We start from the raw sequence: 26,461 nt of genomic DNA, 5'->3' as shown, positions 1-26,461 counted from the left end.
TACAAGTAACTACAATAAAATTAAGCATCAAAACTGCATAAAATAAATAAGGCCACAAAATTAGATATATCACTTCTCTGATTTCATCATCCTTTAGTAAAAAAATAGAAGGACCATGCCAACTGCATGTGTAAAAGTTACTGCAAAAAAATAAATATCAAAACTGCATAAAATAAATAAATCTACAAAACCAGATGTTTTCACCCAACCTGTCTTTTGTGAAAATCAGTGAGACAATTGGGCATGTACTTTACTTTTGATCAGAGTTTCAAAGTCTGGGGTGACAGTAGACAGAGTTACTCTCAGATCATGCTCAGTGTTCAACCTGTTTCTCTGCTTTGATTTTAGCTGGACCAAGGTGGAAAAGCCACTTTCACAAAGGTAGGTTGTGCTGAATGGTAGGATCGTTTTGATTGCAAGAGAGGCGAGAGATGAATACTCAGCCATCACATCGCTGCACCAGAATTGGGAAAGACTTACGTCGCCGAATCTCTTTTTCAGTGTCTGGTCACATGACAGCTCCACCAGCTGATGTTCTTCGTTGCTTGGTAACATGACGCTTTCCATGTTGACGCTGAAAGGGTCGCGTATCCAGGCATTACTATTATCTCCGTGCCTCTCAGGGAAGTAGTCGTCAAACCGAGCTTGAAGTTTACTGAGATGCTCCTTGATCGTTTTTTTCAGGTAATTTTTGGCCGTGGTGTCCAGCTGCTGTACTTCCTGGCGAACGTTTGGAAACATGTCCAGTCTGTCTTTGGATAAATGATTTACCCACAGTGTGATCTTTTTCTTGAACGCAACAACTTTGTCTGACTGTTCAAAAATGTTGTGTCCTTTTCCCTGCATAGACACGTTTAACGCGTTGAGGTGCTCAAAAATATCAGCAAGATATGCAACAAGTGCGAGCCAGGTGTTATTGTCAAACAGTTCAGCATATACGGAGTTGTTCTCTGAGAGGAAGGTGGCGATTTCTGTTTTTAGTTCGTTAAAGCGTGACAAGACCTTACCCCTCGACAGCCAGCGCACTTCGGAGTGATACAACACCTGCATGTGCTCAGAGCCCAAATCTTTGCATAGATTTGAAAAGCAGCGGCTGCTCTTAGCACTCCGTTTTATGTGGTTCACCACTTTGATGACATCTTGCAAAGCTTCATTAAGATCAGGAACCATATTCTTAGCCGCCAGTGCCTCTCGGTGCAAAAAGCAGTGGTTCAAAGTCGCATTAGGTGCCCTCGTCAGAATTTGTTTCACCACACCTGAGTGTTTCCCGGTCATGGAGGCAGCGCCGTCAGTTGTGATTCCAATGCAGTATTCCCAGCTTAAACCCACTGAGCTCAAGTACAAGTCCACGGAGTTGAAAATGTCCTCTGCTTTGGTAGTGGTGGGGAGTTCTCTGCTGCAGAGAAATTGCTCCTGCAAATCACCATCCCACACGTCTCACATAAACCAGTAAAATAGCATGGTTAGCTATGTCCGTGGATTCATCCATCTGTAATGCGAAGTATGGGCTTGTCTGGACGCGAGCTGTAGTCTGCTGTTTTATGTTATCAGACATGTCTTTAATACGCCGCGCTATAGTATCGTTGGACAGGGGTATTGTTTTAAGTTTGTCTGCCGCTGCACCATCCAGCACCTCTCTTACCATGTCCATTGCAGCAGGTAAAATCAGCTCTTCGGCTATTGTGTGGGGTTTCTTTGCCTTCGCAATACGGAAAGCTACGTGGTAAGACGCCCGGAGCGCTTGCTCTTGTTTGGAGCACGATGCTGTCAGACACTTCTTTGATGCCTTTAGCTCATGAAGTCGTCTTTGAAAAAACTCCACCGGCTTGTCCTTATATGCGGGATGTTTCGTTTGTAGATGTCTCATTAGTTTGGAGGGTTTCATGCTCGCATGTGCCAGCACTTCATTGCAAATGACACACTGGGGTTTCTGACCCTGTTTGTCCTCAATGAACGAAAACCCATATTTCAGATACTCCGGGCTGTATTTGCGTTTCGCCATCTTCTCACCGAACGTCATCACAAACTAACGCGTGTCTCTCTGTCTCATTTCAAGATTTTCAAGATAAAAGACCGTTAAAAAATCAGACGAGCATAATCTTTTTTTTTTTTTTTTTTTTTTTTTGCAAAGCTGTCCGCGACCCACCCAGAACGTGTCCGCGACCCACTTTTGGGTCGCGACCCACCAGTTGAGAAACGCTGCTATAGTTCATTTTGTAGTTCTATATTAATTACAGAGTCTAGTCCTGTACTTGTTTCTCTGTATAATTTATTGCTCTCCTCCTTTCACCCTGTTCTTCAATACTCAGAACTCCACAGGATAGAAAACCACCACAGATCAGCTATTATTATTTGGGTGGTGGGTAGAGGTTGCTGATATGGCCCTAAAATAACGTCACAATATTTTATTCCCATTTTCTCACAATTTTACAAGGCCAATTGCCCAACTCACTCATTAGGACTCCCCTATTACTAGTGATGCCCCAACAGCAGGAAGGTGAAGACAAGCACATGCCTCCTCCGATATATGTGAAGTTAGACACCGCCTCTTTTTGAATGGCTGCTGATTGCTGAGCAGCATCACAGCGCTAACGCTCGGAGGAAAGTGCAGAGACTCGGTTCTGATACATCAGCTCACAGACGCAGCTTTGTGCTGATCGGCATCACCCCAAGAGTGATGAGGGGGAAAAAGTGCCATCTACTGTACCCACCCAGAGAGAGCTCGGCCAATCGTGCTCTCCCAGGACTCTGGCAGCTGATGGCAAGCTGCATGACCAGGATTCGAACCATCAATCTCCAGATCATAGTAGCAGCGCTTGAGACCGCTGGACCACTTAGAGACATTTTAGGATATTTTTTTAACGAAAGTCAATGATCCCGCATGTGATGATACTAATAATGCACTCTGTATATCTAGGACTGAAGTAAAATTAATGATACTGGACAGATATAATCTGATATAATCTGTCTTTAAAATATATTATTTAATAAGTAATAAGAATAGTGTGAATTTTCCTTTTTCTACAAAAAGTAAAACAAAGTTCAAAAATCATTTATTTTATTGAAAAGGCTGTTAATAGCCTGTCGCAACAATTTTATGCTTGTTCACATACACAACAGTGAACTGTATTTTAGACAGTCATGCTTCAATAACCAGCCAATCAGTGCTTCAATAACTGTGACTCCATATACACAGTGTGGGCTGGATTCTGGATTATTGACTACTTCTATTGATATATTTCTTGTATTTTTTTATATCTCAGTTAGGGGTGTGCCATATCATATCATATGCAATAATATATATATTTTTTAATTCAGTGTTTTGTTATATCGCTAAGAGTATCAATATCTTGAAAATACCATGAAATATTGTAATCTTATTTTATAGCCATATCACCCACCCCTAGTTGCTACTGACTTTTATACACAACAACTAAAGACCTGGCAGTGACCCCTCTCTAATCAGTATTGCCGAAAGCCTCTCACTCACCTCTGTGCAAAATCTTCAGGCTCCACAAATACGTCAGTCCTTTCACCACCTAAACAAGCATTCAGATTCACCAATTACAGCACATCAGAGTAATAAACAATACCAGCCTCAGGGTTTATCATTAACAAACACAAGGAGAGACTCCCAGACAAACAAACAGTCAAACAGCTGCTCTGAGAGGATGTGTTGTGTATTTACAGGTTGTGGGTATTTGGGGGAAATGAAGCTGAGGATTCCATTCAGAGAGAAGAGCCACTAAACCCTAAACCTTAATTTATTTTTTTTCAATTTTTCCTATTAAAAGCTAAAAAATGTGTTCATTTGTAGTAATGAAATATACCAGTCCTGCTTAATTTTTTAAAGAAACATTTTCTAATCTTTAATAAAAAAAAATAAAAAAAAACTCTTATATTGCTGTAATTTCTGCCTCTGCAGTGCCCTCTCTGTGCTAGGTTTAACTGTGCTATAGGAGTGTATGATGTTTCCGTGTACTTTGGTACGAAGACACTCACAATATGCAAATCAATCAATCAATAATACCGCCCCCCTGCTATCGTCCAATCATCTGTGTCTTACTGCTATTAGAGGCTCACTCCTGCCCTGCCTCTAAACCCATACATCACCCAGTTTCCCTCCCAAACTACCCCTCACATTTTTTTTAGCTTATTTCAAATTTAGGAAAAAAATCAGGGCCAAAAAATAAAAATAAATAAACAGAAGGAGAAGGATTCTAGAGATTCAAGATGCAAAAATATCCACAAACACATCCAGAAAAAGCAATGAGATAATTAATCTTTATAACAATGATATAAATGCAAGTGTAAAAAACTTTAGCTCAGTGTTTCTCAACCAGGGTGCCGCAGCATGAAGACTGCAGATTCAGATAACTCTGAATCGGAGCCATTAACTTCTTCATCCAGTGGTAGGTTAGCAGTGAGTGTAGCAGAGTATTTCACTCGTTTGAAAAGTCAGCAGGTTTCCCACTAATTGTAAATTACCCCCCCCCCCCCATCCCGTTTAGCTCCCTCTAATAAATAATGCAGAGTATATGTTTTTAATACATTGTAAACTGGGGTGCCTTGACATTTTTCATACTTTTAAAGGGTGTCGTGATAGAAAAAAGGATGAGAAACGCTGCTTTAGCTTAAATAGCACTAAAACAAGGGACATTAGAACTAATTTAGCATTAAGCATTAAAAAGTGAACAATTGACTCACTGCCACAGCGATCCGACCTAAAACATGTTCCGGAATCCTCCTATAAACATCCAGGGATCCACCTGCACACAGAAATATGGACACACCCACACACAATCAGTATGACAGTGACTGGAGGTTTTTGTTAAATTCTTAAAATATTCTGGATATAAAACTTGGATAGAAAAATGCAGAAGCTTTTTAAAGCTTCACAATACGCACACCCCCCGAGTAGGATGCGTTCCTCTGATTGAGTCTTGGTTCCTTCCAAGGTTTCTTCCTCCTAAAGGGAGTTTTTTCTTGCCACTGTGTCTCCATAAAAATTGGCATCTCTGTGGTTTTTGCTCATAAGAGGCGTGGACCTGTTTTTCTCTGTAAAGCTGCTTTGTGACAACCTTTTTTGTAAAAAGTGCTATATAAATAAAATGTAATTGAATTGAATTGAATTATATTATACTAGGGCTGCAACAATTAATTGATATAATCAATAATGGTGACTATAAAAAAATTCCAAAACAGAATTTAATTGTCGAAGAGTCATTAATGTATGATGGAGCAGATTACACCCCATGGGAGGGGTAATGGGATCGTACAAGCAGCTCGCCCTCCTTGTGTCTCCAAAAATGTAAACACTCCAGACAAGAGACAAGATAACAGCTGTACTCACTAGGGGCGGGCAATATTATATCGTACACAATATATCGTGATCATGATATTAAAAATCCATATCGTGATAATAGGGCTGTTCTGTATTAAAAGTAGTCTATTATTATTTACTGTGAAGCTTTAGGTGTATTTATTGTATAATTGTTTTAGTTTGCAGTTTATATGCATGCACTAAATATTCTGCAATATTATTTGCTGCATTATATTATTTTATGCTATATTATTTATTTTGCCACATTATGATTATACTGTTATACTCTTATACTATATTCCTGAAATTAATTAATTATTTTAGTTTTCCTATATCGCCAAATATATCGTTATCACAAAAATACCCTGAAATATCGTGATATTATTTTAGAGCCATATCGCCCACCCCTAGTACTCACTGTATATCAGCTCATTGTATAAGTAACCATAGGAAACAGGAAACACAAATGGAGGTAAATAAATGAATGAATAATAATAATAATAGTGATAATCAAGCTTAAGTTAACAAAACGAGACTCACCATCCATAAACTCAGTGCATATTGATATTCTGTTCTCCACGAAGAAAGCGCTGTAGAAAGTTATGATGTACGGAGAGTCACACTGCAAACCAAGCACATCATGAGTCAAACAGACAAAAATAAAAATAAATGTCCTTAGGTGCCTAAAACGTTTGCACAGTAGTGCACACACCAGTGTAGAATACAGTAATGATGGTGAATGATGACGCAGGATCTAATCTGACCTTGTAAAGAATCTCCAGCTCAGACATGATCTGTTTCTGCAGCTCCGCCGTGATGTCAAGAGGAATGACCTACAATACAAGAACATGGTCTTTATTAGAGCAGGACTTTATTATAAAACATTTCTCTCTCTCTCTCTCTCCCTCTCTTTCTCAACCTCTTTTTTAGCTTATGCTAAACGGTAAAATGTGAACAAGCTAGGTCATGCTTAACTGCGAAAAAAGCACAAAACTTTTCATTTGAAATATTTAGTTCTTTAAAATGTTTCTACATGTACATTTTATTGATCTATATATCTCTTTTATACTGTAAATGCTCAGCAACACTATACATGAGGGTCACCCTTAATGTATTCCAGAGTGAAAATAAAAGTTGAAGTCTTTCCCCTTATCTGCTGACAGTAGGTACAGATTCCTCCCTCAGACAAAGTCTGCTGGCTAATTCTCCAATGTTTTTTTTTTTTTCAAAAATTATGTTTCTTCAAATTATCTAGTGGTGGGGGTTGATTGGTGAGGGGTGGAGCTATGGTAGTTCAGAATAAGGGAGGAGAATCCAAACGGCTCATAGAAGTTGCATATAATTTGTGACACCAAACTCGTTCAGCTGATTCACAGAAAACAGATGGAAGTTTATTTTCTTTTTTTGGAGCTTGGAGTGTTTATAGAAGCAGTCGAAACCCAAGACTTCATTACTACTTTATTACTACCTTATTACTTTATTTACTATATGCACTGATAGCATGTTAGTGTTAGCTTGTGCTAAACGGTAAAACGTGAACAAGCTAGTTCATGCTTACCTGCAATAGAAGCACAATACTTATTATTTGAAAGTAGATACAGATCCCTCCCTCAGACGAAGTCTGCTGGCTAATCCTGCAGACGAAAATGGTGCTTCTTCAACTGATTTAGTGGGTGGAGCCAGTGTGGTTCTATGCAGGTTTCCTTATTGTGATGTCAGAATAAGGGAGGAGCATCCAAACGGCTCATTAAAGCTGTATATGCTTCCTGACACCAAACTGATTCACAGAAAACGGATGGATGTTTATTTTTTTTTTGCACTTGGAAGTGTTTAGTGTTTATAGCGGCAGTCAAGACCATAGTGAATAACAAAAGCATGCATAAAATATCCTTTAAATAATAATACCTAAAGATACACATTCAAATATTAGCAATTAAACTAGAGATTAGGGCTGCAACGATTATTCGATATAATCGACAATATCAATTATTTAAATTTTTCGATTGCAAATTTCATTGTCGACTAATCGTTAATTTGTAACAGTAATGAATTACATTAAGTGCTGGAGACAGAAGCGCAATGGGAGATGGGTAAATGGCTCACAGTTTACACACAACCTAGTCTATGTCTCCAAAAGTGTCCAAACTCAACAGATTACATATTTACTCACTAAATATCAGTACTTTCCTTGATTAAACAACATCTGGACATTTAAATAACTTTTAAATCTCATGTTTAGCTAGTTTAACTCGTTTTTCGGTTGTTTTTAGAGATGGAGGACATGAAAAAAATCTAATTATCATCAAATTATTCGACTATCAAAATAATCATTAGCTGCAGCCCTACTAGAAATATTTTCTACTGTAAACCAACAACGAGCATAAAAAGACTAAAAGAAGTCGAACGTGGAAAAACACAGAGTGGTTTCTTGCGTTTATCTCCCTCCCTCTGTCTCTCGCATCCCAACAGAGTGGAAAAACGTGTAACGTAGCCTCAGATTAGCCAAAATGCTTCTTTAGTTAAGGTTAGATCAGCATTCTCCCATTGAAATAATTGATTACAGGTAAGGCAGTACGGCCAGGGACGAGCAGATCGCTTACAGCGCAGAGGAGAACTGGGCCACTGCAGCCAGGGGTCAGAGGTCAGAAAGCGGAGAGACGAGACGCAGTCGGAATACAGGAGATAAAGAGAGAGAGGGAGGAGAGAGAGAAAGAGGGAGAGACAGAGAGAGAGAGAGTGAAACGGAGCGGTGGAAAGGAAGAAACAGGCTCAGACAGGTGGGGTCAGAGAGGCTTCAGTGAGCTTAACTGCAGCCGTCCAGTGATGGAGAGCTACATTTACTCCAGCTGCCCTCCAATTAGTACGCTGCTATTAACACCAGACTAACAGCCATTTATCATTACCTGACATGAACACACACACACACACATACTCTTCAACCAATCACAGGTCAAATTAAGCACCCACTCTCTAAGACCACTTCTCTGTTTCAACAAGATCTAAAACTGAAGGTTAGATACGCTCTCCTCCTACCTTTACTGCCAGAATCCTCTTCCCCAGGAGATGATACGCTCTGTAAAAAAGAAAAAAAGAGAGAGAAAGATGAAGAGAAATAGAGAGAGAGAGAGAGAGAGCAGTGAGTAACTCCCCAATAAACAACTCTTAATATTATTATACTTGATTATGTTTAGTTTTTGACAACAGTCATGCTAATAAAGCCAATTTGTATTAAACTGAATTAAATTGAGAGAGAGAGAGAGAGAGAGAGAGAGAGAGAGAGAAACAAAGAAAGATAGAGAGAGACAGGCCTCAGCAAGATTACTTGCTGATAGATGACAGTGACAGTGTGAATAAACCCAGCATTTATTTAGGGAGGTATACAGAGTAATCCCGCACTGCTGATTTTTGCCCTTTTCTCTGCTGTGTGTGTTTAAGTGTGTTTCTCCTGTGAGTGAATTTAAGTGTGTTTTTCAGTTAGACAAAAAAAAAAATGTTCCGTGACTTTTGGCATGTCTGTGTAGAACCTTAATTGTTAGGTTGCTTAATTGTTACTAGGGGGTGACACAGCAGCCAGCCTTAGCAGTAGTTAGCTGCAATGCTAACAGTTGGTCTTAATAGTCTTCTGTTACTCATTTCAAGAATATACTACTCCAACAAAATAAATATTTGAGTCATATTTAGTATTAAAAATGTAATACATTCAGTAAAAACTAAAAAAAGAAAATTGATAAACAGTTGTCTTCATAAACAGTAACTTGACTCAGTAAAACAGTAATAGACTCTGATTATGTATACAATTATAATGTTACAAAATATAAAAATAAATTAACGTAACAACAAAAATGTACTATAGAACTATAGTGCAGCAAATTTAATGCAACCAAACAAACAATTATATGCAAACATCAAATGCATAGTCACCAATTTTATACCATATAGTACAGCATGAATCCAGTTACTGCTGCAATACTACAGGGCCTGGATAATGAAACTGAAACACCTGGTTTTAGACCACAATCATTTATTGTGGTGACGGACAGTTCTGGTGGAAACAGGAGAGTTGAGGTGCACATTGAATTCTGCGTGATTTGGGTTCAGCCGTGGTTTTATGTTTTTTGGATACAATCCGGGTTAGCACCCGAACATCCCTTTCAGACAGCTTCCTCTTACAGCGTCCACAGTTAATCCTGTTGGATGTGGTTGGTCCTTCTTGGTGGTATGCTGACAGAGCCTGGATACCATGGCTCTTGATACATCACAAAGACTTGCTGTTTTGGTCACAGATACGCCAGCAAGACGTGCACCAACAATTTGTCCTCTTTTGAACTCTGGTTTGTCACCTATAATGTTGTGTGCATTGCAATATTTAGAGCAGAACTGTGCTCTTACCCTGCTAATTGAACCTTCACACTCTGCTCTTACTGGTGCAATGTGCAATTAATGAAAATTGATCACCAGACTGCTCCAATTTAGCTATGAAACCTCCCACACTAAAATGACAGGTGTTTCAGTTTCATTGTCCAACCCCTGTATATTACACACACACACACAGTATTAAACTCAGGGTTCCAGTGATTAAACAGACTCGTGTACTAAAATCCAGCATGTTCTCAATACGTGTACTGAAGCAGATGATCATACAGGAGGGGTCAGTCAGTACGTGGTCCGTGTCAGTGGCCGGTCAGTCTGAGGCGTATCAGCCCCGGTTCAGCCTGAGCCGTTCCAGACCGGCCTCTGGTTACTGGATGAATTAACGGCTACAAAGCAATGATTTAATTATGATGCTCACTCATAGTTCATTCTGACCAGCAGCTCTGCTTTCTGAGCAACGGCTCAGCTTACAATAACAGGGTATAACACACCCACACACAGAAAAAAGAGGAATGAAGAGAGAAGAAAGAGAGAGAGAGAGAGAAAGAGAAAGAGAGAAAGAGAGAGGATGGCAGAAAATAGCAAATTTGTGTCAAACACAAAAGATAATTTAAATACACTATATATACAAAAAGAAAATTAAGAGAGCACTTCAGTTTCTGAATCAGTTTCTCTGATTTTGCTATTTATAGGTTTATATTTGAGTAAAATGAACATTGTTGTTTTATTCTATAAACTACAGACAACATTTCTCCCAAATTCCAAATAAAAATATTGTCATTTAGAGCATTTATTTGCAGAAAATGAAAAATGTCTGAAATAACGAAAAAAGATGCAAAGCTTTCAGACTTCAAATAACGCAAAGAAAACAAGTTCATATTCATTTAATAAACAAGTTTTAAAAGTTCAGAAATATAAAAAAAATATTTGGTGGAATAACCCTGGTTTTTAATCAGTTTTTTTCATGCACCCTGGCATGTTCTCCTCCACCAGTCTTACACACTGCTTTTGGATAATGTTATGCTGCTTTACTCCTGGTACAAATGTTCAAGTAGTTCAGTTTGGTTTGTTTGCTTGTGATCATCCATCTTCCTCTTGATTCTATTTCAGAGGTTTTCAATTTGGCAAATAAAAGAAACTCTGTATAGTGTCCATACATATGTTACTAGGGATCAGAATACACAGTATATGTCACTAAATAAATATGAATATTACACTAAATTACTGCTAGAATTAGTTTTATAGGCCCTAAATTAGAGCCCAGTGGGACTCCACAACCACCATGACCTAAATACAAATGTATAGGCTTCAAAAAAGTTTGAAGATTGAAGTGTATTACAGAATTTCTCTTTTCTAATATTCGATTGCACCGTATAAATCAAAATGAATCATTCTGCTCTGAATCGGTTCCAAAAGAATCACTACTGAACTGAATCCTGACCAATTTAAACCCGTAACAATATGTTCTTTCTCCATGATGCAAGTATCTTTTGTCTTCTCTTCCTTTTTGATGAATTGGACACTTGCTTGCGTATTTGTGTGTGTGTGTGTTTAATTTGGAAGAGATGGCCGATCTGGTTTCTGCCCCAGACACCTCGTAACTGCCACGGGCCTTTAATTAATGACACCTCTAAAGTGAGTCGCCGGCTAATGTGCCTCACTTACGCCACGGACACTCGATCCAGTCTGACCCGCCGGACCGGAGAGGGTAGACTTCACCCTGGAAGATTCAGAGCCTTCCACCACACCTTCAGATGCCCACTGATAAGCTGCGTATTGAGGACAAGGCCAAAAAAAGAAGAAAAAAAAAAAAGAGGCCAATTTGATCCTTTAAAGGTGACGTATATTCCTTCTTTTAACATGAGTTAGAATAGGTATATGGGCTATACAAAACATGTTCATTAAGTTATTTATACAAAATCACTCTCACATAAAGATAAAGATCTCACCAGCTCTCCTCCTACCAGTTTCAGCCCCCTTTTTTCAGAATGAGCCGTTTAAGGGCTCTGTCACATTTATGTAAATAAGCTGTTGTTGGTGATGTTCATGCCAAGCGTTTACCACACGTTTTTAGCTACTTCATGCTTAACTAACAGAGAGAAGTGCTAAACTAATTGTTTGAAATTTCTTACATCTTCCTCATCTTCTGACTTTCTACAGACAGTAGTTACAGATCCCTCCCTCAGACGAAGCCTGCTGGATGGACGGGTGAGGGGTTGAGCCAGGGTGGTTCTATTTAGGTTTTCTTATTGTGGCATTACAATAAGGGAGTCATTTCTGACTGATTCCTGACACTAAACTGTTTCAGCTGATTACCATTTATTGGTGCTTGGAGTGTTTATAGGAGCAATCGAGACCAAAGTGGAAATTAAAACAAAAAAAGCATGGAAAAAAAGAGAGTTCTGCATAATATATCTCCTTTAAATATCCTTATTAAATTCTATTTTTTAAGCATTCTAGCTAATGTAATTGGAGGGAAAAAGCACCTTCAATTTTCAGTTGAAGTCAATGCAAAAAATAAAAATAAACATAAAAAAATAAAATAATAATAAATAAAAATATCAAAATTTTATCATTGTTTAGTAAGTGTGCAGTGTTTCTTTTGTTGTTTTTTTCTAATCAGTACAGTGGGGCTACAACACATATCAAGTGCAGGGTTCATACACTTTTTAACCAATAAATTTCTTTTTAACTTTTCCATGCCTTCAGAGCAAATTTTCTAAAACTAAAACTAAAGTCAGAATTGATAATATTAGGTCTAAAATAAATCTGTCACACAATCTTTAATAATAAAATGTGTGTCAGATCCTGAGAGCTCCACTCTGTGGGGCTAAATTACTAAAATAACTCAGAGTTGACGTATTGGTAGCTCAAAAAAGATTTTCTCAGTCGATAAATGGAAACACAAAGATTTGTAGAGCAAATTTTCATGACTTTTCCAAAACTGTCTGGGTATTTTTATTTTTCCAAAACTTATCCAGGCCTGGAAATTGCTATTTTCAAATTCCATGACTTTTCCAGGTATTTCATGATCGTACGAACCCTGCAAGTGGACAGATTTAAAAACAACACTTATTGAAACACTTCTGACACCAATCTAATTAACTAACTAATGATTAAAAAATTGTGATTGTGTTACATTTTTGTGTTACGATACAATTTTGCTAGCCAAAATACTGCAATACGATACTCTACCGCTCTTTTCTTACACCCACACACAGCAGCATGCCTCTAAAGAGCTGAAACAGTCATCAAAAACAGCGAATACAGAGAGAATACACTTCACGGACAGAGACGGCCACTTCACACAATATGAAAAAGTGCCTTCAATAGCACTGTGCTCAGTTATGAGTGTAATAGAGAACACATAAAGCCCACTTTATGGCTTTTTAATGTGCTCTGGATATGGTCCCTGTCCTTGACCTGTGAACTCTGCAGGCCGGCCAGAGGAAGGGATGATTGAGGACTGACAGGGTGAGGTAACTGTAGCAACGGTCGCTAACCGGTCCTGACCTCGGTAAACGTGCCTGTGTGCAGTGTTATTTAAACTCCAGCGCTGCTGTAATGAAAGCTCCGTCATGCACTATTCATGGGCCTCTTGACGGCAGCCATCAGAACACACACATACACACGGGTTTGGGTTTCAGAAGCCACCAGACCGTACACTCTCTCCCTCTCGGCCTCCGTCTCTCACCTGAGACGACCCGTGACCAGGTGATGACCTCAGACAGAGAGAGGGGTGGGAGGGGTGGAGAGGACACCAGGACAAGATATGATGAGCGAGGTAGGAGTCTCGAATTTTTCACACTGTACGGCACACTTAAAATCCTTTAATCTTTTTTTTATATTTTAAGAATTTATGGGCGACTTCTCTTTTTAAACTGACGTAAAAATGTTAACTGTGAAAAAGTCGAAGAATGAGTGAACAAAATAGAGTCTCCAAAACAGAAAGTAAAAAATAGGGGTGTGGCGCGAGATTAAAACGTGATAATATTTCTCGTCAAGCTTAAACATGTCTCGCGTGAAAAAAACAGTTTAGCGTGGACTATTTAAGAGGGATCTGGCAACACAGTAGTGATAGCAGCGAGTGTGGTGGCTGAGCAATGAGAGCTGCTCTCAGCAGAAGAGGAAAATTTGGGCATTTGTATAGAAGATGCTTCTGCTACTTTTAAGTTGTATATCTGGCTGCATTTTGGCTCCAGTGGAAACAATTAGCAAGCATTCAAGCATAGTCTTAATATGACTGGTTATGGTTATGCATAGTTAAATTACAAGAGAATTAGGAGTAAAAAAAACACAAACCATAGGCTTAATATGACTGGTTGTGGTTTGCAAAAAAAATAAAAGTTTTTTTATTCTATTTCTATTTCTTATAAAATCTGTGTGAGAGAGAACGCAGTTATTGAGTTATATGATTTTGTCAAATAAAACTCTAGTTTTCAACCATTTTTCATTTTTGATGTTTTCTTTAAAAAGTTTATTTTTAAATCTCGTCTCGTCTCATTCTCGAGAACCCAGCATCATGTGTCATCTCGTCTCGTGACATTAGTGTCTTGTCACACCCCTACTAAATAATGTACTTTTCTGCAGAAAAAATGGGTTTTGTATCATCTACACCTGTAGCCCGTATATGGAACAAGGTCTGTTAAGGGTTGAAGCAGAATAGGTAGTAATTTAGTTTGTGTGTTTACAGTGGAACTGTAATGTACTCTACCTCATTCTACCTCGCACTACTTTGCTTTGCCTCGCTCTACCTCCAGCCTGATAATGTCACATGACCACAATCTGCAGTGTGAAGGGCTCCCATTGTTGGTGTACAGGGATAATGCAGTTAAAAAATTTAATTTAAGTTATTCACTGTGGTTATATTGCAGCTCATTCAATGTGTTTATAATAAAAACTCTAGCAGCCCACTATACAATAATATCGTATATCAGTCAGGCTGTAATAATTTAACATCAGCTTGGAAACAGGAATGCATTTGGAAAAAAGAGCATTTAGCCTTTAGTGTCCCATTCAGCCGAAATCACAGCAGGCAGATAACCCTGCCCAGTCTGGACCACTGCAATAAACCACAGGGGCAGGTATTGATCCATTTCCAGATCAACACCGCAAAACAATCACCCTGCACACACCGCGGTGTAATTGTGAGCGGCTGGCTGAGGTTCATAAACATGGCTCAGATTTAAAGGCTGAGGTCAGCATCACAGCCAGCGCACTCCTGCATATGATGACTGGGCTACTAGGCCACTGTGGGCTGTTCTGCGTAGCTAAGAAGCTTTTCTTACGTTTTATTTGACGAAATAACATATAGCTGACACAATTTTGAGGACTAAATCAGGGACTGGCTAGCTAGGTAGTTAGTTAAAGCTCTCATTCCATCATTTTTTCATGTATTTGTGCTACCTTGTCAAACCGTGCTTCCCTAGTGTATATATTTAAGGTCTCTGTAAAACGTAAAATCAACCGGAGATCCGATTTAAACCTAGAATTACTTACACAAGATAGCTAACGCTAACTAGCTGGTGTAAAGAGAGCTGTAAACTCCTCCTTAGCTATAGCTCCTAAATGCTATAGCCTGGGTTTTGTTCCACCTGTGGGCGGTCCTGAGGCGAGGTGGGCGAGGCCATGAACTCACTGGTTGGCGTAGACACCCTAACGTCTCTCTGATCAACTCGTATTTCTGAGGATTTTCTTTTACTAGCTACTGCAGACAATGAAGGTTGAGGAACAGTTTCATATGCAGCATGCCAATACAACTCAGAGAGACCTATCTATAGTATTTCACAAAAAAAAAAAAACAAGACAAAGTGGATTCTAATAGAAGGACAGCTTTAACATTAACTTAACCTGTGCACAATTCTAAAAAGAAAGCTTAGCTTGGTCAGACAGAAACTAACAAGCTAACAAATTAGCACCCATTTAACCATTTTTTGATTGCATGGAAGCTTTTATACCCAAGTTTCTCCCTCATGTGTCGGGGGATGTGTGCTTTGCAGGGTGACTTTCATCGCTGGCCTTTTTTTGACAGTTAGCTTAGTGTGGCTTAGCTACCGCTAACACATTAGCACCAATTTCACCACTATCAAATTCCATCTTTCGATTGGTGTTTTGCTCTCGAGTGCTCTCCTTGGCTGGCTAGAATCTCTTTACTAGAGTAAGCTTAGTGTAGCTTAGCAACCTGGCTACAAATTAGTTTTCCAGTGGAAACAATAAACAAGCATTCAAGCATAGTCTTAATATGACTGGTTATGGTTATGCATAGTTAAATTACAAGAGATTTAGGAGAAAAAAAAAAACACAAACCATAGGCTTAATATGACTGGTTGTGGTTTGCACTTATTGTTTGCACTATATAAGACCTGGAAAAGTTTTATTTTTATTTTTTATTCTTATTTTTATTTCTTATAAAATCAATGTGTGAGAGAAAGCAGTTATTGCATTTTATGATTTTGTCAAATAAAACTCAAAAAACTCAAAACTCAGTTTTCAAGCCATTTTTCATTTTTGACGTTTTCTTTAAAAAGTTTATTTTTAAATCTCGTCTCATCTCTTGGTGTAGCTTAGCTACCTGGCTACAAATTAGTGCCCATTTCACCAGTAAAAAAGCTTATCCATGTCAAATTACAGCTAACGATTACACCTTTTAATCCCAAGTTCCCTTGTGTTTTGCGTGATTTGCAGAGTATTTTCAGATTTATACATATGGAAACATGTTCACAAAATGAAGTTGGACAATACTGTGTGTACGACTGAATTAATGAGACAAAAATATAGACGTGCAGTAATAAAAATGAGTAGGAAATCCAACCTGTAGGAGCTTTCCAGTTAATATTTCCTAATAGGAATATATACACATATATAAGCTCAAACGAAACACAGCATGAGCTCTCATTGCTAAAAACTGTAACTAGCTATGGCATATGCCATATATCTAACCAGATAGATATTTATGTGTAATTTCTTTACTGATGGAATGGGCACTAATGTGTGCGAGGCATTTCTGTTGATTTGTTTGACCTGGTCATTAAGGTCAGGTTGTCTGGAGAACCTCACCAATCTCGAGTACCCGAAGTACAGAATCCAAGATAGCTGCACTGCACATCAACAGTAGTGAAAGAAGTCGTGTTATACAGTTCACTATATAGCTGTAGCCAATATATTGACATTTTATTGGAACATGAATAATTTGCTTTAATAAACATATGAAGGAATTGTATCGTATTGACTGAAAATAAAAAAAATATATTGTCCAGCACTGCGCAAACACATACGTATTGCTACCCATGCTAACCAGAGGCAATGCTAAAAGTGATAGCGGATTTCTCAACGTTTAACTCGAACGCAGTCGACGCTAGTGTGATGTCATTCCTAACATCCGAGTTAAATGGAAAGCAGCATGAAACCCTAAATTAACTGGGTTGCCAGGTATTGAGAGCAGTAAAACTTGCCCAAAGAGGAGGCAGCAGTGTAGGACGGCGAGTAAAGCACATGCGGTAAAATGCAGAGTAAGGTGGTTTGCATCTATTTTCCAAATGTAGGTTTAAATACCCCGGGGGCGAATCGGAGAAACCTTCTTTTTTGTAAAGGTGTGGATGTAAGCAAGAGGCAGGGTTATCAAGCGCTCACGCTCTGACACATAATAACAGCACACCTGGAGGCACAGCAGGTTAGGTGAATACCCCGTGGAAGAAAAGCATACTTATTTATTTTTTAAGGAAAGCAATTTAAGCTAATCCCCCAGGCGCTGTGGAACAGACAGGCTGTGTGACGGCCACAGAGGTGTGTATTTTACATAACGCAGAGAGAGAAAGCTGGGGGGGATCGGGGGAGCATGGAGTAAAGGTGATTCAGGACAGTGGTGGAGATGGAGGAGAACATGGCCTGATTTTTAAAGCATTTGTTTGTTGTACACTTTTACATTTTACCCAGTTTTACATAATGTACTATATGTGTTTTTTAAAAAAGAATACTTATTATTAGCAGAATGTGCTGTGATTAACAGTGATTGATAGCATTTTTACTTCTTAGCGCTTCAACTTTTAACAAAATATATTTTAGGGTTTTAAGAAAATATCGATATATCGAAGTATCGCAATATTTTGTTTAGCAATACTGTATTGTTTTTCAAAAAATACAGTATTGATATTTGATTATGTGTCAGAAGTGGTTTATTTTGTGTTGTAATTAAACAGTGATCACTAGATAGCATGTTGTATTATTAATAATATAAGTATCACATGCATTGACTCAGGAGCCTCACCAATGGGACGCACAGATGGAGGACATGACAAAAAAAAAAAAAAAAACTGTGACTAATCAGAAAAAAAAATAATAATAAATCAAGATATTAGTCGACTATTAGAATAGTCATTAGTTGCATTAGTTGCAGCTCTACTTAATATATACAATATATACACATCCTGACTAGTGCTGATGGTCATTTTTGATCAAGTACGTCGGTAAATATACTGTAGCAGACAGGCGACATTAGGTCAGGCGAGGTGAGACCGAGTGTGTTCGAGAGTGTGTGTGTGTGTGTGTGTGCGCTCTACAGTGCTGACCTGTCATGTTAGCCGTTTGCCACTAATAGATCATCTGGGTAATTGAAAGCGGCTTCACAGGAGTCAAACTGAATCAATTCCATTCCTCAACGTCAAAATCAATATCGCCTGCGTTTGGCAACCTTCACTTTATCAAATAAATCATCTCAGGCTTCTCGCCTCACGGCTGCTGCGCTCCAGTGTGTGTGTGTGTGTGGGGTGGGATGTGAGGAGGGTATTGGGGGGGGTGTTTGGTCAGGCTGAGTTGCTTCAATTACAGCATGTCTGTAATTGTGTCTGTGTTCTATATGGGAAGGCCAGCGAGAGCAGAGATAAGCACATGATGGGTCTGATTCAGACCGGAGGTAAAGAAAAGGTGAAGAGCACTCACTTGTACACGGTTCCTCCGTTTCCATGGCCGAGCTGCTCCTGGTACTGGATGTCTTGTTCGTTTATCTGGCGAAAAAAAAAAAAAAAAGAAGAATTAGAGGATAAAGAAAGAATAAGTAAAAAGGGAAAAAGAGCGGGAAGAAAATGGAGGTGGGCGATATGGCAAAAATATAATATATTCACATCATTCATTTGGAAATGTATTAATTTGGAGTCGTATTTTGTGTTTTTTAGCAGTATTTAGCTGTACTTAGTGGTATACTTATAGCCCACAAGTTCAGAAAGTAGATTGCTTTTTAATATTTTGAAATATGGGCTAAATATGGATACCCTCTCCCTCTCACATACACATGCTCTCGCTCTCACATGCTCTCTCTCAAGCTCAATCTCGCTTTCACACGCCATCTCGCTCAAGCCATCTCGCTCTCACACACTTTCATACACTTATGCTATCTCACTCTTGCAAACTTTGTCTTGCTCTCACTCTTTTACAAGCTCTCACACACTCTTGCTCTCTCTCAAGCTATCTTGCTATCTTGCTCACATTCTTACACGCTATCTCACTCTCAAGCTATCTCTCATTCACATACTTTTATGGCACATACATTTATGCTATCTCGCTCTTACAAACTCTCACACTCTCGCTCAAGCTGTCTTGCTCTCACATTTTTTTTTAAATGCTCTCACACTCTTGACTCTCTCAAGCTATCTTGCTCTCACACGCTATCTTGCTTACACTCTCACACGTGCTCTCATACTCTCTCACTCACACACTCTCTCGCTCTCTCAAGCTATCTCGCTCCGACACTTTCTCACATGCTATCTCCCTTTTACACTTTCTCCCAGGCTCTTTCACTCTTACATGCTCTCGCTCTCTCTCAAGCTATCTTGCTCTCACACGCCCTTGCTCTCACACTCTCACACGCCATCTCACTCACAAGCTCTCTCAAGTTATATTGCTCTCACTCTCTCTTATATGCTCTCACACACTCTCACTCTTTTACACTCTTGCTCTTAAGCTCTTGTTCACTATCCATCTCACACTCTCATGCTTTCTCACGCTCTCAAGCTATCTTGCTCTCACATGCTAGCTCACTCTCACAAGCTCTCGCTCTCTCAGGCTTGCTTTTGCTCCCACACTTTCTCACATGCTATCTCACTCTCACACGCTCTCGCTCTCTCTCAAGCTATCTCGCTCACATGCTCTCAAAGGCTCTCAAAACACTGATTTGATGTAAAATATTATACAATTATATTATTATCTTTACTTTAAATATTATATTATGATATGGCTTGTTTTTACCCATTTAAAAAATGATGACGATATTCTTGTGTATGATAAGATATACTGTAACACACCACTAAGAGAGACACAGACATAAAACAGAAAGATGTCAGCAGGGGAGTGAAATATCTGAGGAAGGGGAAATTCTCCTGCAGGCTGTAAACTACAGACGAGCCTCTCGGGTCACTCAGCGTTCAGCAGCTGAGCGGGATCAATAACAGCACCCGCCGTCCAATTTATAAAAGGACGAGAGTTTTGGGTGGAGGGGAGCGAGTGATGGAGAGTTTAACGGACGCTTGTTCTCCTGAACCGTCCTGTTCCACTTTGATAAAAACTGTCAGAAGAAGTGTGTAATATAGTTTAGCCCCCGCTGACTCCGGGGGGCTACAGGGAGAAAACTCCATCATCAGTAAACAAAGTGACCTGCTCTCTCTTACACACACACACACAAATACCACAGAGTACACCAACAATCCCCTTGAAACATCCTACAGTGTAATCTTTTTAGGAGAGCACGCCATTGTACTGTTAGAGCTGGGCAATATGACAATACTTAATCACATTGTGATAAAATTGTTAATGTCATTTACAGGGGTTGGACAATGAAACTGAAACACCTGCTTTTAGACCTCAATAATTGATTGTGGTGACGGACAGTTCTGGTGGAAACAGGAGAGTTGAGGTGCACATTGAATTCTGCGTGATTTGATCAGCCGTGGTTTTATGTTTTTTTGGATACAATCCGGGTTAGCACCCGAACATCCCTTTCAGACAGCTTCCTCTTACAGCGTCCACAGTTAATCCTGTTGGATGTGGTTGGTCCTTCTTGGTGGTATGCTGACATTACCCTGGATACCGTGGCTCTTGATGCATCACAAAGACTTGCTGTCTTGGTCACAGATGCGCCAGCAAGACGTGCACCAACAATTTGTCCTCTTTTGAACTCTGGTATGTCATCCATAATGTTGTGTGTATTGCAATATTTAGAGCAGAACTGTGCTCTTACCCTGCTAATTGAACCTCCACACTTTTACTGCTCTTACTGGTGCAATAATGTGCAATTAATGAAGATTGAACACCAGGCTGCTCCAATTCAGCCATGAAACCTCCCATACTAAAATGACAGGAGTTTCAGATTCATTGTCCAAAAATCCTTTAATTTTTCCAAAAATCTACAGTGTGCCTTATTATCCGGTGCTCCTTTTGTATGAAGTCTACCATCTTCTAAAATTGATTTTCTCCATCGATAAACTGAAACACGAATTTGTAGACTAAATTTCCATGACTTTTTATGACCGTACGAAACCTGTTCAATGTTCTTGAACTTTTTTGAATTGACTGACCTTCATTTCTTCAAGTAGCTTCTTTCTTCATAATATGGATTACAACATTACTCAAACAGGGCTATTCACTGTATACTAATGTTTTTCTTTATAGTTTGGATGACTTTTTTTTAATAATATACAATGATAAAAATGTTTAAAATAATGAAAAACCACTAAACTTAAAGGATTGTCCAAACGTTTGACTGGTATTGTATCATATGAGACACACGCTACCTTCACTTTTTTTTGCCCACAAATATCTCTATTCTATTCTACGCCCCACCCCCTGATATTTGATCTGATTGGTTTACCAGAGAGACAGCATGTCAATACCTGGTGTTATGGGCGGACAAGTATTTTCCCCAGCAGCTGAGGTTGAAATGAAGTCAATGTCTGCTGTCAAGCCTCGTTTTAACTGGGAAATATGGCGTTCGCTCCAATGCTGGTCCATTGATTAGGCTTAAGTGTGTGTGTAGATGCGTGTGTGTGCGTGTTGTGAGGGGAAGGAGGCCACAGCTCCATTAGTTGTGCATGTTACAGGTGTCACAGGGGGCTTGACTCACTTAATTGTCTATCTGACACCACTCCCCCAATGTGTCTCCATCCCCCAATGACCGGGCGAGCGAGGGACGAGATAGACAATCAACAAAAAACGAATACAGATATCACTCCGCTCAGTCAAGATAAAGATCTCAACCGGACCGTGGAGAAAAGGGGCCAGAACAGACCCTTCAAGAGGCGATCGATACGAATCTAGTGACACACACGCACGCATTCACGCACTGTGGTCAATAGGAGCTAATAGGACAGGCTAAACGATGTCAAGCACGAGCTGATTTAATAGAAGTGAGCACTCACTGACTGTTTTTTAGGACACGGTAACAGATTTCCAGAGAAAATCAGGTCAGAACCTGTATTTATTTTGTCCAAACCAAGTCAAGTGCACGAACAGAAAGAGAGCACAGTGTAAAAAAAGCTTTAAGTGTATAAAGATAGAGTATATACTTCACACAATGTGGTCAAACGTGGCTAAAAGAACAAGAGTGGCCAAGAGAACAAGCTAAGAGTGAGTCAAAGCTGAGTCAAAGTTCAAGTATCATCTCAATAAGATTGGAGACCTCTACTTCACTTCTACTACAGCCTGTACACAGAAGAACCTCGACACTCGAGCTCTAGAGGTGAGAAATTAATCAATAATGCAGATATGTGAGGGCTACAGTTTAAAAGAAAAAAAAAAAAAAAGGCTTTTAGTACCTGGCCATTGGTCAATATTTTCTTCAGCTCCGCCGAGGACTTCTTTAAACTGTTGAAAAAGACAGAAAAACACATATAAATTAAATTAAATCCAAGCCAATCCGATCAAAATCGTTTTATTGGCACATCATATACATCACAGGTGTACAGGTGAGAAAAAAAAAGATGGTTCGTAGATGACATGTCTCCGCAATTTTCCCAAAATCGTATTAGCATTAGCCACTAACCGCAGCGCTAGCTCTTTCTTTATTGAAAGGCGAGTATAGTGGACTATAGTCTGCTTGTTTAGCTGACAGCGCCCTAGCTTACCGGAACACTCGGTGTTCCTCAGTGTAGTGCTGTCGGGTGGCATTTACTAGCACTAAGGGCTGCTAACCGTGGCTAATGCTGTTGCTAACCTAAGGTTAAGGATAAGTTAGCTTAGATAATGTTATTATCCAAGCTCTGTACAGCTTGAATCTTCAGCTACAAAAAATGATTTTAATTAATTAACACAGCTCTGGAAAAAAGGATGGATGGATGATCAAAGCCATCAAACCAAGCTAAACTGCTTGCATTTTGCACCAGGAGCAAAAGCATAAAGCATAAAGTTATCCAAAAGCACTGTGTAAGACTGGTGGAGGAGATCATGATGCCAAGATGCATGAAAACTGTGTCTAAAAAACAGGGTTATTCCACCAAATATTGATTTCTGAACTCTTAAAACTTTATCAGTATGAAATTGTTTTCTTTGCATTATTTGAGATCTGAAAGCTCTGCATCTTTTTTTGTTATTTCAGTCATTTCTCATTTTCTGCAAATAAATGCTCTAAATGACAATATTTTCATTTGGGAGAAATGTTGTCTGTAGTTTATAGAATAAAACAACAATGTTCATTTTACTCAAACATAAACCTATAAATAGCAAAATCAGAGAAACTGATTCAGAAACTGAAGTGCTCTCTTCATTTTTTCCAGAGCTGTTTGTCAGCTCTTAATTCGTTCAAAAATATATTTCTGGTAAAATATTTTCAGTTGCCAAATATTTGGTGCATCCCTTCCAAAAAACAAACTAGACGTCATAAAGTAATATTTGGACCACATTTGAAGCAGCAAGAACTGAAGCAACACCCACATGTAGTTTCTGCATCTTCAAAGCGGCTTAAAGGATGTTTATAGCCAATTACACTGTCTGACTGTCCATGCATACTCTTTTGTTGTTTTTTCCTCATTGCAAGACATATTGCAAGATGGTTGCTATGGTAATCTAGGCAAGTTGCTATACTGTTGCTCAGTTGCTCAGGTAGTTGCTACGATACTCCAGGTGGATCCTACAATGTTGCTAAATGATTGCTGGGTTGTTGATATGGGATCTCAGGTGGGTGGTTGCGCTGACCTCACTAACTGATTGTAAGATATTTGCCATGGTACTCCTGGTGGATGATATGGTGTTGTTAAGTGGTTGCTATGGGATCTCAGGTGGCTGGTTGCTATGGTGTTGCTAGGTGGTTGCCATGACCTCACTTATTGATTGTAAGGTAGTTGCCATGGTATTCCTGGTGGATAGTATGGTGTTGTCAGGTGATTGGTATATTGTTGCAAGGTGGCTACTATGGCATCTCAGTTGGGTTGCTAGAGGGTTGCCATGACCTTGATAATTGATTGAAGGTAGTTGCTATGGTACTCCTGGTGGATGGTATGGTGTTGTCAGGTGGTTGGTACAGTTTTGCAAAGTAGGTGGTTGTTATGGTGTTGCTAGAACATCACTAATTGATTGCAAGGTGCTTGCTATGGTACTCCAGGTGGATTCCACAGTACTGCTCAAGTATTGCTTGATATGGCCTAGGCAGTTGCAAAGGATCAGTCTCTAAAATGGATCCTACAGTGTTTCTAAGTGCTTGCTATAGTATTGCTGGGTGGTTGCTATGAAGTTGCTTACTGGTTGTTAAGGTACTTCTGGTGGATCCCACAATGTTGCTTAAAGTGCTTGATATGGTGTCCTAGGATAGGCAGTTCCAAAGGTTCAGTCTCTCAAGTGGAAGCTATGGTGTTTCTAAGTGGTTCCTATGGGTGGTTGCTATGATGTTCCTTATTGATTGCATTGTAGTTGCTATCATACTCATGGTGCGTCCCATTTTGCTGTTAAGTCATTAATATGGGATCACTAATTGCTATAATATGTCAGGTGGCTGTTTTTTGGTGTTGCTATTTTAGTACATGCTATTGGGTTGCCAGGTGGTTGATATGGTATTCCCGAGCATCTCACCTGTTGTTAGGCAGAGGGTCAGAAGGTCCACGGCTGCTGGACGACACGGGCCGGGTGTTCACCTACAGAAAAACAGAGAAACGAGAAAACGAGAGCACTGAGGAACGCGGGAGGGGCAGAAAAAAAAACAGAGCAAATGAAACAAGCTTGAGGAAACGGGTCACTTCATTTACTCTGTGAAATTAAAGACAATTTCGGGAACATCGTTGTGTATATAATAAAAAAATAATAATTACAAATCAACATGTCGTCCTTTACTTGTCATTCAGAAAAGGGGGATTAAGAAAACTGCCGTTCACCAGCTGGGGCTGATAAAGGAGAAAACGGGGAAAAACAAAGTGAGTAAAAATAACTCGCTTAATTGAGGTCTTTAGGTCAAGGTGGGAAGTCCAGCAAAGCAGTGATTCTCTGCTTAATTAGTAACCATGAAGACCTCATTTAAATGTCTACTGCTCCGCCCACTGTTTCAAAGCCAATTAACTTTAGATTAAAACTGAGATAAAGATAAAGAGCTTTAGATCAGCTGAAAAATGCTGAACTCTGATATTTTTTCTTGATTAACAGAATTTACAATATTGCCGGTTTTACAGTGATGTTAAAAAAAAATGAGGACACCCCATGAGAACCTCTCTGCTTGTTCGTTGCTATGGGGTTAATATGGTGCCCTAGGTAGCTGCTTTGGTTTCCCAGGTGATCCCTATGGTACTGCAAATGGGATGTTAAGTGTTTGCTTTAACATTGCTAAGTGTTTGCTACGAGGTTGATATGGTGCTCTAGGAAGTTACACTGGTCTCCAAGGTGGTTCCTCTGGTATTGCAAACTGGTTGTTAAATGTTTGCTTTAACATTGGCTAAGTGGTTCCTTCTGGGTTGCTACAGGGTTCTACGAAACTGCATTGGTGACCCAGGTGGTTCTTCTGGTATTGCAAATTGGTTGTAAAGTGTTTGCTTTAACATTGCTAAGTGGTTCCTTCTGGGTTGCTATGGTGTTCTAGGAAGCTGCCTTGGTTTCTTAGGTGATTCCTATGGTATTGCAAATTTTGTTGTTAAGTGTCTGCTTTAAAACTGACTAAGTGGTTTCTATGGGGTTGATATGGTGCTCTAGGTAGCTGCTTTGGTGTCCCATGTGGTTCCTCTGCTTTTGCAAAGTGGCTGTGAAATGTTTTCTTTACCATTGGCTAAGTAGTTCCTTCTGGGTTGCTATAGGGTTCTAGGAAGCTGCGTTGGTGTCCCAGGTGGTTGCTATGGTATTGCAAACTTGTTACGTGTTTCCTTTAACATTGGCTAAGTGGTTCCTTCTGAGTTGCTATGGTGTTCGAAGAAGCTGCAACGGTGTCCCAGGTGGTTGCTAAAGTTAAGTGTTTCTTTAAGCACTACTAAGTGGTTGCTATGGAGTTGCTAGGTGATTTAGCACTACTACCTGGTTGCTTGGAAGCTGCTTTTATGTCCCAGGTGGTTGCTAGGTAATTGATATTGTGTTGTAAGTAACTGTTTTTGTGTCACAGATGGTCGCTAATTGTTTTGCTAATTGGTTTACAAGTGTTTGCTTTAATACTGTTTGTTGCTTGGGAGTTGCTATGGCACGAGAGATAAATGCTATTGGGTTGTTAAATAGATGCTAGATGTTTGCCATGGGATTGATAAGTGATTGCTATGGTACTACAGGAAGGTTAATATGGTCTTGTCAATCTTCTACTTATCTTCTATATTTCTTTGTGTTTTTTAC

General features: G+C 39.4%; 1 protein-coding gene across 2 annotated transcripts in view; it reads right to left on the bottom strand.

The window, feature by feature from the left end:
* map2k5 (mitogen-activated protein kinase kinase 5) overlaps positions 1-26,461 on the bottom strand; it is a 92,572-nt gene that overhangs the window by 47,303 nt on the left and 18,808 nt on the right. For both annotated transcript variants that reach the window (XM_049470984.1, XM_049470985.1), the window contains exons 6-13: positions 24,737-24,798; positions 22,492-22,540; positions 18,629-18,693; positions 8,357-8,396; positions 6,088-6,156; positions 5,864-5,945; positions 4,708-4,769; positions 3,491-3,539 (exon numbers count right to left, since the gene is read on the bottom strand). In XM_049470984.1, the coding sequence (XP_049326941.1) occupies positions 3,491-3,539; positions 4,708-4,769; positions 5,864-5,945; positions 6,088-6,156; positions 8,357-8,396; positions 18,629-18,693; positions 22,492-22,540; positions 24,737-24,798 (478 nt within the window). The remainder of the gene's footprint in view (positions 1-3,490; positions 3,540-4,707; positions 4,770-5,863; positions 5,946-6,087; positions 6,157-8,356; positions 8,397-18,628; positions 18,694-22,491; positions 22,541-24,736; positions 24,799-26,461) is intronic.

This window comes from Astyanax mexicanus, chromosome 23 (assembly GCF_023375975.1).
Source record: "Astyanax mexicanus isolate ESR-SI-001 chromosome 23, AstMex3_surface, whole genome shotgun sequence".
NCBI classification, from domain to species: Eukaryota; Metazoa; Chordata; class Actinopteri; order Characiformes; family Acestrorhamphidae; genus Astyanax; species Astyanax mexicanus.
The sequence above is the reverse complement of the archived record's forward strand: the minus strand, read 5'-3'. Positions and strand labels throughout refer to the sequence as shown.